At 41.6% G+C, this 17,563-nt stretch overlaps 1 protein-coding gene across 2 annotated transcripts in view; it reads left to right on the top strand.

The window, feature by feature from the left end:
• KIF25 (kinesin family member 25) overlaps positions 1-17,563 on the top strand; it is a 42,392-nt gene that overhangs the window by 12,641 nt on the left and 12,188 nt on the right. For both annotated transcript variants that reach the window (XM_030499987.1, XM_030499988.1), the window contains 3 exons: positions 107-149; positions 5,347-5,414; positions 11,247-11,321. In XM_030499987.1, coding sequence (XP_030355847.1) covers positions 107-149; positions 5,347-5,414; positions 11,247-11,321 — 186 coding nt within the window. The remainder of the gene's footprint in view (positions 1-106; positions 150-5,346; positions 5,415-11,246; positions 11,322-17,563) is intronic.

Below are 17,563 nucleotides of genomic sequence, written 5' to 3' on the forward strand. Positions count from 1 at the left end.
GTAGCTCACAGACATTTTGACCATTGACTTTCCTTACCTAAGTGTAATATTTAGCTTGAAAGGTGCTGGTTTTTCCTTACTGGCTTTTTTCTCCTTTTCTTTACAGGCAAAGAAACTTTTCAGACGAAGTGGCATATGCAGCTGATGATGTGAGTATTTGATGGTGAAATTTAAAAGCACATTCACAGACACTAGCACAGAGAAATAAGAGGGACACGTGAACCATGGGTACTTTCTTGTCAAGTGGTGCCCACCTTTGATTGCCCCTGGGTGCAATAACAGGTGATTTGTGCTATTTTCATCCTGACTCTTTGTAATAGTAATAGCTTGGTGCTTCTGCTGGTGCAGTCACCCATGAAGTGGAGGTTGTGTGTTTGCAGTAGTCCAAGCACTGCAGACTTCCTGCAGTCAGTCCCTTGGAGCCACTTTTATTTGCTGTAACGATTTCTAAAATAATGTCAGGCTTTTTTCATTTTTTATTGCAACACAACTCATGCATTAGGAGAGAAATACAGTATCTCATGAATCACGATAACCTACATGGTACTGCGGTCAAGCATATTGAAGTGTTCTGGCTTAGATCCAACAGAGGAAGGAGAATGAGCATTGAGGTTGCAAATCCAGATGACATTCCAGCATTAATTGAGGCTATTACCAAGATATAAAACTTAAAAAGGCGCAGTAGCATGAGCTAAGGTCAAAATATTAACTTGGGGTTTAATTTTCTTAGCTGTCAATGTTCTTAGTTACTGCTCACTGTTACTTACATGGTGATTAGCCAAAATCTCTTTGATAGTATAGTGATTAAAATATTGCTGGAGTGACCTCCAATGTTTTATGCATTTAAATCTCCCAAATTATAGTTTCATTAGGGAGATGACTCTTGCATAAAGTAGATACTTATATATATATGCAATTAGGAAACTAATGGAGCACATGAAGACTCAGCTAAGAAAGAGTAAATGTGTCAGAAGATTAACAATCAATCAGTGATCTGTAATGGTAGATGTATTCTGGATGTCATGACCCATTTATTGTACTATAAAATGCCATGACCATTTCTGACCTGTTAAATTTTATTCGTAAAGATTAAATTAGATAATATTTAGGGTTTGGATTATTTAATATGGATAACTGATATATTACAGTATCTATATGCTTACAAGGCAAAGCAGTGTCTGCTTGCTTATGCCAGTTTATGAATTTCAGTTTGTATGGAACAGTGGTCTGGTAACCTTCAATATGCTAACCTGTTCTCATGTTTAAAGATCCTTAAAAATGGAATATTCCAGGAAAATACATGTATGCATGGACTTGTCTGTAAAACAGAATTTGCAAGATACTAACTTCCTGTATTTGGAAAACACCACATTGACTTCAAATGTTTTATTGGTTTGTATTGACATTTATTTGGCTAAATTGCTTTCTAGTTTTGATCAAACACCTTAAGTCTTTGTGTTACCTTCTTAATATGATTTTTGGGGTATTTTTTAAGAAAAAGAAAAACTTATTTGATGTACCCAAGTTCATGAGGGAGGATAAAAGCACAACTGACTTTACAAAAAGCAGACAATTTAGACTAATCTAACAAAAGGAAAGGAAAACAGTGTTTATTGCCTGCTTATTTTGCTTTTAACATCTCATGGCATTATGCTTTTGGCTAGGATAAATATGCAATTTTTAGATAAAATTATGGAGCTTGTCTTGTTGCTGAGCTTTTAGTTGCAACAGAGTCAAAGCTCATATTTCTGGAAACAAGTTAACCATTTTTCAGACAAGTATTTACGATTTAAAAGAAACTTTAGATCAAGGTGAAGGAAGACTGTCATAAAGGTGCTGAGTTTAATAGTTTTGCTTTTTAGATCATGGCTGTCTTTCCAGATTTTTCCCTGAAAACACTGTATACATACAACATAACCAGGCAGTTATCTGCCATGATCACTTTAGAACTAATATGTGTTAGAAAGCAGAGCTGCATTTGAGAACCAGTCATAACGCAGTCCTGCACACATAGAGGAAACTATGGTTGGATCTTCTGGACAAGCTTCAGCTTGACATTGCTCCTGGATTGGACAGAAGCTCTAGTAATCTGCTGATCTGTTTCATCTGTGCTACAACTTTGCCACGTTATAAGTAGAATAGGGAAAACATCTGTCTGGTAGTGAAAGACCACAACAGAAATGACAGTGTAAAGCAGCTTTGCTTCTCTTCTGCCAGTAGCTGTGTTATGTCTTCCTTCAAATTGACTTGTAGATGGGCAGACCTGATACTTGGACAGAATGGTTGAGTATCTATTTATGAGGCTGAGACTACTTGAGTTCCATTTAGTCTTTGAGTGTTTTTTCTTCTGTTTATTTAGAGATTCATATCATTCTTCAAAAGACATATGCGATCTTTACTATAATCTTGCTCATCTTGTCTAGAGAATCATTATTCTCATTCTAAATCTAAAAAAGGCTTAGGATTTTACTGGATGTAGAGAAAAGTATTTCATTTCAGGCTTTGAACTACTGTAAGGTTTTTTAAGTTTTCTTTTTACTTTCCTATGTATGCCCAGCTCTTCAGCATAACAGTAACAACTGTCTGAGCCCTTTGTCCTGCAGTTTGTTGTGCTGTAATGCTGGAGAGTGAGTACACAGTTCCATCAGGTTGAACTGCTCCACATGGATTAGGGCACTGAGCAGCACTGGTATTGTCACTACCCAAGAAAATGAGCAGATGAGGTACTGAATGCTCAGACTCTTCTTGGTGGTGACAGGATGAGGAGGAATGGGTGCAAATTGAAATACAGGAAATTCAGCTTAAACATGAGAAGAAGCTGTGAGGGTAGTCAAACACTGGAACAGGCTGCCCAGAGAGGATATGGACTCTCCGTCTTTGGAGACACTCAAAACCTGACGGGGACATGATCCTCAGCAACCTGCTGTAGCTGACCCAGCTCTGAGCAGGGGATTGGCCTCAACAGGCTCTGTAAGTCCCTTCCCAACTCAGCCATTCTTTGATTCTGGTCTCATATAGACCTAAATAGGTCTAAATAGTTCTAGTTCCGACTACATAGGCACCTGAGGCTCCTGCCTAATACCTGAAGTGATGTTTGAATCCAACTTCCTTTGGCACCAGGGAAAGAAACTGGCAGCTTCTGCATGATTAATTAATTTCAAATAATTTTGAGAATGTTTTCACTTGTGAGTAGTTGAGAAAAAGGGGATGAAAAAGAGGGTGCTCTGAATATCAGGGAGGGTGCAAGGTTCTGCTGTTTCTTCAAGATAGGACGGGGAAAACATGAATGAACATATCCAGACCCTCCTTTTCTTGGGAGATAGATAATTTTGTAATAGATCAGACGGATGTAGGTATACTTGTTGGAGACATTATCACTCCCCAGTTGCTTATCACAAACCCCAGCTAGAGGTTTCTTCCCCTGGTGCTTACCCAGCACAAGGTATCCTTTAACCTGTCTATGTCAGCCTCAGTGCTGTGTCAGCCAGTTGCACTTAAGTTGACAGGGAAACATGAGGAGCAGTCACAGTCTCCCTTACATCGGCTATGCTGTGGAGCAGTAGTCATGGGAAAGGGGCCATAGCCTTCAGCAGACATGCAGTACAAAGTGATAAGAAATGATAATTACCATATCTGGATCCTGTGATCATGTCTATATCCATTATTCCATATAATTAATTTAAAATTCTTTCTCTGCCTTACTGAATTTCTCATACTGAACTTCTCTCCATGCCTGAGGAGTCAGAGTTGGGTGTCAGGACAGATTGTGGCTTTCATGAAGTATGCTTTTGTCATTTCCAGGATTCATATTGCCCTGAAAGAACTCAGACTGGGAGTATTCAGTGACTCTGGGGTGAAAAAAGGGTTTTTCAGTGTTCTTGTGAGACAGCTGTGTGGATTTCATAAGCACTATTGACTGGGAAACCTGATGAGATTTTGTAGGCCAGCAGCCATAGCAGATATGTGTTAGTCCATACTGATCTGCTGGGAAAGGAAGATCATTACAAATGCTCATATGAACGTTCAGCCTATTAACAATTCTTTTGTTTCGCTGTTATGCAAATAGCTTTTTGTGTCCCATTTCTCACCTTACGGAAAGGTGGTCTGCAACTACATTGATCTCTGAATCAGAAATGTGTTCTGTAACACTGTAATCATTTTCCTTCTTTTTTTCTTATTTAGTCCTTCCCCCAGTGCCTGTTGGTTACTGATCCTATTAGAATTTCTATGTCAGGCCATTCTGTAGCAAAGTGTTGTACTCACATCTGTACTGCAGCTAAATTTGCCAGTACTGGGATGGGTAACAGCTCATTCTCTAGAGCGAGTGTTGTCATCATTAGTTTGATAATGATACATTGGCCTTCTCCAAAGAGGAAGAAATGCTTGTAAACTCAAACCAAGAAATTTGGTTTTTATTAGCCATTTGCATGCTGGACATACTGTTACGCAATTGTTATTTGCTCAGCTCTTTACAGCTTCAGTCTGTAGCAATACTAATTTGAAGGCCATTAGTTTAGCACTCCAAGCTACTTGTCTGAAGCACAGCAGGAATTTCAGCACTCCCATCGAAGCAGTAATGTTACCCCAGGTTAGTAAGTTAGGAAACCTCCTTGAATAAGATGAAGTATTTTCTGTGCTTTTCTCTGCACTTAAACAACATTTGCCAGAAGGAGCAGAAGGGCACAGAAGTTGCTGTGTAAGACATGTCAGACTGCTGTGATTATATGCTGGTAATAGTTTAAAAGAACTGCTTACATAGCTGTCAGACTTAGAAAACTACTATATAATCCATCTGGAAAGTGGATTCCACTATAAACTCATGTAATTCCAGCTATTGTGCTAGTGCAGATCTTTCTCACAATGGTGGTCTAGTGTGTTACTCTATGAAATGTGCATCTTCTGCTCAATTCTAGGCACAAATGTACGTGAAATCAATCTGAAAAGACACTGTGAAAGCTGGTCCTATAATAAAAAAAAGGGTTCTTTTTGCTATTTTTTCTACTTGTGATGGCAGTTAGGGAGGTTGAATTTACTTCCCTATGGCTTTCTAAGCATGTAAGTTCAGGTAAGGGTTTCAATTTTCCTCATGAACTTAAGTGCACATATTTTGTGTTGGTTGGTCTTTCATAATTCACATATGTTTTAAGACCATGTCTTGTAGTCTTGCTAGTTCACTGCAATATACAGGCTCTAAAGACTCACATGTTGGTGACTGCTGGAGAAGGACCTTGGACTTCATGATCCTTTATCACTGCTGTCAGCTGGAATCTTAGAAATGATAAATATTTTTTTGTGTTTCTGCATGAGCCTATGATATTAACTATAACTATTTTGTTTTTCTCTTAGGAAACTGTCCTTGTAAAGTGTAGCCGTCCTGGTCATGCACCAATAAACAAGACTTTTCAGTTTGAAAGGTGAGTAATCCTGTGTAGCAATCTGGATTGCTGGAAGTTCTGCATAATCACAGAACCACAGAATAGTTAGGGTTAGAAAGATCATCCATCCGTCCCTCCAACAGATATCAGGATGGTTGAAGTCCCCCACGAGGACAAGCGTCTGCAAGTGTGAGGCTGCTCCTATCTGCCTATGGAGCACTTCCTCCACTCAGCCCTCCTGATCGAGTGGCCTGTAGCAGACCCCCACAGTAACGTCCCCCATCACTGTTCTCCCTTTGACCCTGACCCACAAGCTCTCTGTTGACTGATCACCTGTCCCAGACAGAGTTCCATACTCTCCGGCCTATCACTGACATAAATAGCTACTCCCCCTCCTGCCTGGCCTGTCTTTCCTAAAGAGCCCATAAGCTTCCATTCCAACACTCCAGCCATAGGAGCCATCCCACCATGTTTCTGTGATGCCAATGATATCATATCCCTGTAGCCGTGTACACACCTCTAATTCCTCTTGTTTATTCCCCATACTATGGACATTTGTATAGAGGCATCTGAGCTGAGCTCCAAATGAAGCCGACTCATTGGCTGGAGTGGCTGAAATAGCTCTGCATCGCTCCAAGCATTTATTACAGGTGCTGGCAACTGACTGGGAGTGTTGGGATGGATGGATGCCCCCTCCCACAACACATCCAGTTTAAAGCTGCCTTGACCAGCCTGGCAAGTCTCCTACCAAAGCAGCTCTTCCCCTTCTTTGTCAGACCAGCTCCACCAGTCTCCAGTAGACCTGGCTTCCCAAATTGAGTCCCATGTTCTAAATAATCAAACCCCTGACTATGGCACCACTGTTCTAACCATTTATTAACCTGCCAAATCTGCCTGGCCTTTTCAAGGTCCTCCCCTTTGAGCTTGAGGATCGATGAAAAAACTATCTGAGCCCCAGAGCCCCTAAACACCTCTCCCAGGGCTCTGTAGTCCTTCTTAATGATTCCCAGGTTACTGCTGTCAGTATCACTGGCACCCACATGGGCCACTAGAAGTGGGTAATAGTCAGCAGGACTTACTAGACCAGGCAGCCTCTCGGCAACATCCCTGATCTGAGCCCCTGGTAGGCAACACACCTCCCTCGAGGAAATGCGCTTCAAGATATATACTACACACTTAGTCTTCCCTCTCAGCAAAGACTACTGATATATCTCAGTTTGAAACCTGTGTAGATTTATTTGACCCTCTTCCCTGTCTGAGTAGCTCTTATGATTCTTGCAACATGTTACAAGATAGATAGTAAAATGTTATCCACATTTTAAAGGTAAAGAAGTGATATTTGCCTTTCAGTACTTAAAGGGTGCTTGTAAGAAAAATGGGGACAAACTTTTTAGCAGGGCCTGTTGAAACAGGACAAGGGGTAATGGGTTTAAACTACAATAGTGTAGATTAGGACTAAATATAAGGAAGACGGTTTTTACAATGAGGGTGGTGAAACACTGGAACAGGTTGCCTGGAGAGGTGGTAGATGCCCCATTCCTGGAAACATGGACGGGGGTCTGGCTGGATGGGCCTGTGAGCAACCTGAGCTAGTTGAAGATGTTCCTGCTCATTGCAGGGGTTGTGGACTAGGTGACATTTAAAGGCCCCTTTCAACCCAAACTACTCTGATTCTATGAATCGAGGTGGATTGCATTACTTCAGCATTAGACATACAGCATGACTGAGCGAGAAACTGGACTAAGGACTTGTAAGACTCAATGTTGAGCCATGCTCCTTTTAACTTAGAGTTAAAATGGCCTGAACATGGACAGCAGGGTAGAGTAGTGGCACGTAAATCAGTGCTCCCCAAGGGAAAGGCTGTGGTGTGACCACTTACCTTATTAGATGCTCAAGAATCCAAATAGACAAAAAGAGATTTTGAATGCACTGGCTGTGGTAAAGGTTTTAATTGGTGTTTGTGCCTTGTAGGACACCAGAGAGTGAGTCCGCAAGACAGAAAACTGCAGGGAATCAGGCTGAAAGATGCCTTATGTTCTTTCAGAATGGAGCTGACCTGAACTCCTGAAAACAGGAATGAAGGGTTAAATTAATACAAATGAGATTTCTGTAAATGAAGAAATTGAAAATTTTGCCCCATACCTTTTTCTAATGCAAACTTTGCATCTCTATACTTTGCAACGACTCATGTAGTAGGCTCTCTACCCTGAACCATGCCTCAAAACTCTCTGGAAACAGAACACATGAGGACAATTTCATGCTTTCTTGCTCGGAGGCAAAGCTTGATTTAAAGTCAGATGTTTCCAGCATGAATTATCTGTCCTGGTTTAAACTTAAGTTCTGAGCCTGCTCAGCCTGAACGCTGTAGGTTTGTTAAATGGTGCCAGTCATTCACCCTTTCCTTGAAGAATCCTTCTAAGATGCTGCCTTTTTCTACTTACGAAGACTGGGGACTGCTGTAGTATAGGCTCCCAAAACCTGAAAATTCCTGAGATAATGCAAATCTTGGGGAAGCTTTACTGACCCCATAGGTTATAGGACTCCTTTGATACCAGGCATATGAGGTTTCTCAAGGTACACGGCCTTGTCATGTGTCTGCTAAGCTACTGAAAGCAATTCCTTTCATCCTCCATCTATACCTAACACAGCCATGCCAGTTGAAGTAAATGTAGAATAGTGCTGGAAGTCAACTCTGTAGAGCAACACCATTAATAGTATTGACACAGGACTCCAGAGATGCTGTGACTCTGGACATGTGGTGTAGATCCTGATAATCAGGAAAAGGGTTAAAAAAATGTAAATCCCCCAAAGAATGCAGTTCTTGGGGAATGTTTTTCTAGTGTCCCAGCACAGCTCTTTTCTATAAACAGAAGAGCATATGGTTCTTATGAACTCAAAAATGTTTATTTTGTTAGCAACGTTTATGGAACTAATAAATGTCAAAATATTTGATTTCAGCTCAGGAAGAAAATTCCAGCTTTCAGCATGTTATGCTTTTATAGTTTTATTGGCAAATCAGTTAGCAAAATAAAAAAGATGCTCAGAATTTCAAGGTGAAATTAACATTAATCACTACACAGGGACAAACCTGTCATCATTCTGGTAAAAATACCTGGGCTTGTAGAAAGAGATTCTCTGGATTTGCTGCATCTTTCATGGTCTCAGATTAATTAAGTGGGTGTCCATGCCTCAGCCAGTGCTGTGATTACAGTGTAGCATAAACTAGTTCAAGACAACTTTAAACTACTTCATTTGGGTACTGGTAGCATATGAACCGCAGCACCTAAGTAGTGGCAGTAAAACCCCTTTAGGAAATTGAGTAAATATTTGGAGTAGTTACTGTAACATGGAGCCCCGTGTCTTTCCTCTGAACAGCTACTAGAACCTGAACCTGACATAGTTAGCTACGGCTGTAGTACTTCACAGTGCAAACAGACAGTAAGATTGGTTGATTCTACCCCTGGTAATGATTGATAGCAAGACAGTATGAATATTCTCATCCTTAAAATACCTAAGTTGTAGGGGGTTTTTAGTGTAGTTTTATCTCTGAGATGCTTTGGTATGTTAAGAAAAAAAACCACTTCAACACATACTGAGTTAGAGACCTAGCTGGTTAAGATGGAGGGCTTGGTGCTAATGAATATTTCATGAATTGTAGATGATAAATGAAGCAGAGAAAAGTGTTTGGAAGTGCTTTTGCTCTCTTATATTGACCTTGCAGATTTGATGTGCAAAGTTTACTGAAGCATATGCGTCTATGCATGCAAAGCAAGGATAGGGGATTGCTATTCAGTGCCTATGTCCTCCTAGTACAAACTGTGCCACATCTCTGCATATTTGTTGGTTTCTCAGTGTAGTATGACAGCACATCAGCGGAATGGCAAGACAAGCAGTATTTGTCCATCAAGCCAGACAAGTGCTCCTTTCCTGATTAAAGACAGTACATTTTCATGCAACTTATAATTAGTCTGTGGAACACATTGCCACAGGATGTTACTCCAGGCCAAGAATTCAGCAAGATGTAAAAAGAAACGGAATGCTAATTCTAATAATATTTTCTTTGAAACAGAGATTCAACTCACATTACAGTTTTGAGGCCAGTTTACAGATTTTAAGGATTAGGATGAGGCACAGAGATGAATTACTGTGTTTCCAGCCACCATAGTGTTTCTTGCTCCTTCCTCTGGCTATCGTCAGGAACAAAATGCTGAATTAAGTGGGTTGGCTCTAATTCTGTATCTGGTTATCAGTGATCCCTCTGTAAAGTCTTTTTTATGGAGAACATGAATGCAAAATCTACATTTGTGCAAGCTATAGACTGTAGTGGCCAAACCATGGTCAAATATAGAGCTTGAGTAAATGCTAAAGAGCACAATATGTCTTCATTCAGTTACATGTGTAGTATCGTACACAAGCTGTGGGATACACTTCTAAGTGAAGTGTACTAGTCTACAATATACACAGGGAAGTGACTATGCTTTGTAATGTTTGCTGCTACCCAAAATTCCTGTTTCTAGTTAGTTGTTTTGCTATAAGCCATAAAGAACACACATCACTCATTGGAAAACAGAGCTAAACAAAACAAAAATCACAACAGAAAGATATCAGAAAAGGAAGCTTTTTCCAAAGATAAACATTCATACCTCAAATACTTAAATGTGGCTAATGACAGTCATGTTTTATATTCTGTTCATCTTGTATAAACAGTGCTTGCTGCAGGCTGTAATCTTGGGGAGGATATATTTTTGGTGTGCTAGAGAAGAAATGAAGGAGTTAGAATGCCCGTGTTTTATGATCAGAGTTATCCTCCCTTTGATGATTTCCTATTTTCAGGTCTTGATTTTATGTTGTAAAAACTTGAAAGGATCAGAGGAAATATTTCTTTGAAGGGTCCTGTGTTAGTCTGGGTTTTTACCTTGAATTTGAAAAACATATGCAGTTGTTTTAGATGTTGTTCTGGCCTAAGGATTGTACTGTCATTGCTCTTTTCTACAAGGTAGAAGAACATTCAATTTCATTGTCTTTCATTCTGTTTAAAAATTAGTTTGAATCCACATCACGAGGTAAAAGAAAGTCTTCTCTCCAGTAAGAAGGGTTTATTTCAGAGCAGATAGTTCCATTGGGATGGGGATGGATGTACCTTAGGCCGATGCTGCCCGCAAAGACAGTGCATCCTTAAAGAAGACCCTCAGGGGCCTTCTGATTCCTGCTGTGCTGCTGACTCTCCTTAGACAAGTCATGTGGCAAGTTTGCAGCCCCTGTACCCCAAAACCTTATCACCATCTGAAGGGAAGCACAACATGACCATTCCCTTCCTTACGGACACAACGGAGACAGAGGAGGCAGGGGTATTTCAGTCTGGTAGGTGGGAAAAAGTAACAGGGGTCCAGTACAGGCTGAAAAAAGTAGATTCTGTCTGCCAGAGAGGCAGGCAGAAGGATTAGGATAAGCTCAGAGACCCACAAGTGTACACCTGTGGGTCGTTCCCTCCAGCACACACAACGGCCGCTCCCAAAAAATGGGTGAGAACCTTGGAGTTCTAATTTTTAGTTCCATGACGTAGAATCATAGAACCACAGAATGGTTTGGGTTGGAAAGGACCTTAAAGCTCATCCAGTTCCAACCCCCTGCCACAGGCAGGGACACCTTCCACTAGAGCAGGTTGCTCCAAGCCCCTGTGTCCAACCTGGCCTTGAACACTGCCAGGGATGGGGCAGCCGCAGCTCCTCTGGGCAACCTGTGCCAGTGTCAAAATGTCAGAAGGTCACAAGTTTTATGTCACTTGCCTCCGTTTCCCCTAGTTTATGTTCTTGCATTGTGACAACATACTTATATTTTTTCTTCAGTTAATCATTGTACTTTGCTCCTCAGAGTGTACAGTGCTTCAGAGTCTCAAGACACAGTATTTGCGGATGTGGCCCCTTTGCTAACATCTCTTCTGGATGGGTAAGTTAAAAGGTGGAAGTAAGAAAGCTAAAGCGGAATAATCTACTTAAATCCATCAATTAAAAAAAAAAAATTACTTAATAGTGGGCATCCTGTTTTGTGGCTTTGCAGTTCCATTTTCCTGTTCCATTTTCTACTCAACACCAAGTAAATGTTACTTCCCCATACAAACAGTGAAAACACTGTTTACAAAATTTAATGGAGCAAAGAAATTTGGAAAATAAGAAGTGTGTTTGTTCTTTTTTTTTTCTCTGGTCTCCTGGTGAAGTGAAGCATCTGTTCTGTTTTTGTGTACAGCACGGGCCATAGGAGGTTGTATGATCAATTCCTGGTTGAACCAGAACTGAGCATCCTCAGTCACAGTTCTAATGCTCCTTCAGGCACTGGGTTTAAAACAGAATTCTGGTTTGAATACAAAAGTGATCAGTAAAAAGCACTAACAAATATATGTAATTATTTCTAGCCAGTGAAGTTCATAAGCGTGATTTTTCATTAATACTAGAGCCAACTTAAGCTACTCTTGCAAAGTAGCCTTGATGTGCATTTGGTTGTAATCTTTGAGTCTTGAACTGAGATTTATACAAACCTTCTCTTCTGCTCCTTTCTCATCCCCACTCCAGTTCCACTTAGCTATAGATAGTTGTTGTAGAGCTGTCATGGACCTTTCCCTCCCTATAGAGAGAAAGACAGTCCATTTCTGTCCACAGCGGCATAGTTGAACAGTAGCAATCCTTGTTCCTGGCAGCCTGCACACTGAGATTTCCAAGTCTCCTTTTCTTAAAAGCAGCTTTGAAGAGGAAAATGAGGATATTGTGAATATTGGGAAATCCCAGCCATCCCTTTACATGTGCCACAGTGAGGCCCACAACAGCTACCTGGTCTAAGGATCCTATATGACATTATGATTTCCCTGATGAAATCCATCCATGGGTCCTGAAGGAGCTTGGCAAATGAAGTTGCTAAACCACTGTCCATCATATTTGAAACATCATGGCAGTCAGGTGAAGTTCCCGATGACTGGAAGAAGGGTAATCCCCATTTTCAAGAAGGGGAAGGTGGAAGACCCAGGGAACTACAGACCAGTCAGCCTCACCTCTGTGCCTGGCAAAATCTTGGAGCAGTTTCTCCTGGAAAGCATGCTAAGGCACATGAAAAACAATGAGGCGGTTGGTGACAGCCAATATGGCTTCACTAAGGGGAAGTCCTGCCTGACCAATTTGGTGGCGTTCTATGATGGAGCCACGGAACTGATGGACAGGGGCAGAGCAGTTGACGTCATCTACCTGGACTTGTGCAAAGCGTTCGACACTTTCCCGCATGACATCCTTGTCTCTAAATTGGAGAGACATCAATTTGACAGATGGACCACTCGGTGGATAAAGAATTGGCTCGATGGCCGCACGCAAAGAGTTGTGGTAAACGGCTCAATGTCCAGTTGGAAACCTGTAACGAGTGGTGTTCCTCAGGGATCGGTGTTGGGACCTGTCTTGTTCAATATCTTTGTCGGCAACGTGGACAGTGGGATTGAGTGAGCCCTCAGCAAGTTTGCCCTCAACACCAAGCTGTGTGGTTCGGTTGATACGCTGGAGGGAAGGGATGCCATCCAGAGGGACCTTGACATGCTTGTGAGGTGGGCCGATTCCAACCTTATGAAGTTTAACCAAGCCAAGTGTAAGGTCCTACACCTGGTTTGGGGCAATCCCAGGCACTGCTACAGGTTGGGCAGAGAAGAGATTCAGAGCAGCCCTGCGGAGAAGGATTTGGGGGTGTTGGTTGATGAGAAGCTTAACATGAGCCAGCAGTGTGCGCTTGCAGCCCAGAAAGCCAACTGTATCCTGGGCTGCATCAAAAGGAGCGTGACCAGCAGGTCGAAGGAGGTGATCCTGCCCCTCTACTCTGCTCTTGTGAGAGCCCACTTGGAGTACTGCGTACAGTTCTGGTGTCCTCAACACAAGGACATGGAGCTGCTGGAGCGAGTCCAGAGGAGGGCCACAAGGATGATAAGAGGGCTGGAGCACCTCCCGTATGAAGACAGGCTGAGAAAGTTGGGGCTGTTCAGGCTGGAGAAGAGAAGCTGCGTGGAGACCTCATAGCAGCCTTCCAGTATCTGAAGGGAGTCTACAAGGATGCTGGGGAGGGACTCTTCCTTAGGGACTGTAGTGGTAGGACAAGGGGGAATGGCTTCAAACTTAAACAGGGGAAGTTTAGATTAGATATAAGGAGGAAGTTCTTTGCAGTGAGGGTGGTGAAGCACTGGAATGGGTTGCCCAGGGAGGTTGTGGATGCTCCATCCCTGGTGGTGTTCAAGGCCAGGTTGGACAGAGCCTTGGGCCACATGGTTTAGGGTGAGGTGTCCCTGCCCGTGGCAGGGAGGTTGGAACTGGATGATCTTAAGGTCCTTTCCAACCCTTACTATTCTATGATTCTAGTTTACCAAGGATCAGTAAGCACAGTTTCTATAGCTGAGCAACCTAGGGACCTTAAGGTTGGAGGAGCTTGAAGAAGTCCTTATAGCCACTGTTTTCTCTAATTTTTTTTGCAATGACCGTAAGTTTTCTTTGGCTTAACATGTCATTTATGTATCTTTAGACATATCTGATCTGTACTTGATCTGCTGTACTTCCCACTTTCTAATTCCCACTTTGGGAGAATCCTGCCCTAAAAGCTAGGGTTTTATATTCAGTTAGGAAATGTTCTGCTATTGAAAACAAAAGACCTGTCTTTTTCTTCCAGAAGTGCCATTTAAACAGAAGCAGATTTTCAGGGAAGGCGAGGCTGTGCATACAAGCCCTGTTTCTCAGCAGCTTTGCCATTGTAAATGGGAAACAGACATACTTAGTCTGAACCTTGAACCTCTTTGCTGCTCCTGATTGTTTTAGTCTGGGCTCCAAAGTGGTCTGTAACAACTTTTAGCTTAAGTAGAAAGGTGTGTTCCACTCCTTTTCTTTATTTTTCTTTCTTAATGAATTGTTTCACTTTTCAGTATAAATATACAGGAAGAAAGATTGTTACATATGCAAAACAGACAAAGTACAGCAAGCTTCAAACTTTACAGTTAGCCATACAGGGCCAGCAAGGGAGTAAGATGATAACATTTCTTTTCTTTACAGCATTGAGGAGTCAAACTTATTTATTTTAAAGAAGAATACAATTCTCTGCTTTTGATATCCTTTAACAGTGTTCTCTCCTAGTGACAACTTTGCTATACTTAATACACATACTCTTTTAATGAGAGAAATAGTATGAAACTATTTTATATCATAGCAGCCTTCCAGTATGTGAAGGGGGCCTACGAGGATGCCAGGGAGGGACACTTCATGAGGGACTGTTAGTGATAGGACAAGGGGCAATGGGTTCAAACTTAAACAGGGGAGATTTAGGTTGCCTATAAGGAAGAAAGAAGTGGTAAATGCCTCATCCCTGGCAGTGTTCAAGGCCAGGCTGGATGGGCTTTGAGCAACCTGGTCTAGTGGAAGATGTCTCTGCCTATGGCAGGGGGTTGGAATTAGATGATCCTGAAGGTCACCTCCAACCCAAACCATTCTGTGATTCTATTGGTATTCTAGCTCGACAATAAGAACTTTTCTAACCAAGAATATAACTAAAGAAGCAGAGTGTAGGAGAAATATCAGGGCACATAGATGAATCATAGTCCGAAATTTTCAGATTGCTCTATTTCAAACCCTCTTGTTGGAATCAGAACACCAATGAAGTAAACTAGTTAAATATAAACCAGTCTGCTGTTTGTCATCTTGTTGAATCGCTCAACAACCCATTCTCTCCTGTGCCTACTTAGATATAATACTGCTTTGGATAGTTTTAGCTCATTTGGGCTTACTGTTTTGGCTTTGGCGGAGAAGTTATCACTGATTGATACTTGATTTGCATCTCTCTCTTCGATGTTACAAGCACCTGTCTACTTAGCTTCTAATCCGATCAGCTGTATCTTGTCAGAGCTATTTTGTCCATGATGCTTACTTTCTAACAACTAGCAATTAAGGAAAACTTGAATAGCTGGACTATATGAAAGTTTGAAGGACTTCTAAAAAGGATTCCATTCTGGTTTTCCTAAGGAAAACTACTACTTGCAAACTTCTGGCTCCCTTTTTGGTTCCACGGTTCTCTTTAATTTTGGAGTGGGGCTAGAAATTTCAATAAGCTACGGGCTGGCCAGACAGTGAGTGTTAGGGGTGGAATTGTGAAGATGGCTCATTGTAAGCCTAGCTGAAAACTACCAAAATTAGCGGGAGCTTTTCCACTGACATATATGGAACTAGAGTTATGTCAGCAGTGAATACTTAGAGAAACCACTCATGTCAGATTTATAGCTCTAATGTCTAGCTTATTTCATTTTGCTGCAGTGCTCTTTATTTTCAGTTACAGTTATCTCCTTTACCTCACCAAATCTATGACTAGACTTCTATTTTCTACTCTGCATCCTGTGAAAGGACCTTACTGTAGGTTCACTGACTGCAACTTTGATTTCGCATCCCCAGAAGGGGTACCCAGATATTTGCTGTGTTGCTTATCAGCCCACATTTCTTTCTAGCAAGAAAAAGCTTGCTAAATATTTCTCCAAAAAGAAATGCTTCTAGGCATGTTTAATATGCAAAAAATCACTGCAAATATTTTTCTCTGCAGTGGCCGTTTAAGTATTTCATGACTTGAAACCATAAATTTGAAATAATTAGATGAGGGGTGTTCATTGATAGGTGCTGGCATGTGCTTGAAACAACATTTTTGATATGAGGAAAAGCATCGGATAACCAAAAGCAGCTGTTCAGGTCTGCCCACAGAGGAGGTAGCTTAAGCAGTGAAATTTTACTCCCTGGCAGAACAGGAGCAAGCCCATTCTTGCAACACCTCCAGTAGAACAGAAATTTCAGCATACTGCAAAGCACTCCTCGAGATTCTGCTCATGGTGTGCCTCTGAACGAACAAGATAGATAGTGCAGTGAAGGAGCAGTCCCGTCAGCATAACTGCATGTCTTCCAACAGCGCTCACCAGCACAGTCCTGTGGTCAGCACCAAGGTGCTGGCACATGCTGCAGGGCAGACACAGCTGAGTAAGGACCAACCTCCAGCTGCATAGTACAGTATTGGTCCTCAATACAAAATAGTACTGTGGCTGGATAAATCACACTTTCTGGATAGCACTCTTACATCTAAATTCAGATCCCTGCAGCACAGACATCCACAACAGAGCTCATAGCTATGGACTTCTATTTTACTTATTATTTTCAGTGCAGAGAAATGGGCGTTTTCAGAGTGTTGTTCATGAGAGGTACTTTACAAGTCTACTTCAGAAGATGGTGAATTGTGTTTCATAGGTGCCTGTACCTCTGCAGTGACAGTGCACATTTTCACCTTCTACAAGTTCAGAACAGTTCCTACCACCTTTATTCCAGAGTATTCTTTGTGTGCATGCTTATACTGAACTAATGCAGTTGGTTTAAAATGTGTGCCTCTTACTATTCGGGCAGTCTTATCTTTTCCAGTGGCCATGACTGATGAGCCTGCCTGAAAAAGACTATGAGAGCTGAAGACTTCCCAGCTGTTAAGCTGTTCCCAGCTGTTAAGATATTAGTGCTGTGGTTTGTAGTGTAGCACTGTAAGACAAATCAAACCCAGCAATGGTTTACTTTAAAATGCTGTACTGTAAACTGCAGTGGTTCAGGAGCTGATTAACAAGCAGCTCAGTAGTGCATGAACTGGAAGTTGAGCAGACAGGAGGTCTAACCTCATCAGTCATTCCAAGCTAAGCATCCCTTAAACTCTGCTTAAAAGCATCCATTCAATTCTGCTTAAAAAATAAAATCTGTTTAGGCAATATAATGAGCAGTGCTTTAATTTCTGTCAGACTTTAAGATCTCCAGAAAGAAATCTGCAGGGGCCCTCTCTTTGGTTTTTGTTTCAGTTTGTGTTCCCTGTTGTGAATTAAGTTTAGTTAGCAGACCAAAATTCACCATTGCACCAAGAGATGCGTGAACAGTGTGTGATGGTCGGGTGCATAGAATGTAAGGGTATAAAACCCCAGGAATTTCTTTGTTTGGGATCCCTCCCCAGAGGCACCCAGCTCGAGCTGCTCCTACCACTCAATTATTAAATTATTTCTCTAAGACTCAGATGTCTGAGACTCTGCTGTGGAAAACCTAGGGCGAAGAATTTTCTTTAACATGCCCAAATTGTTTGGGGTTTGACTTGCCACCTAGCAAACACATTCAGTAATGGTAAAGAAAACA

This window comes from Strigops habroptila, chromosome 10, assembly GCF_004027225.2.
Source record: "Strigops habroptila isolate Jane chromosome 10, bStrHab1.2.pri, whole genome shotgun sequence".
Lineage (NCBI taxonomy): Eukaryota > Metazoa > Chordata > Aves > Psittaciformes > Psittacidae > Strigops > Strigops habroptila.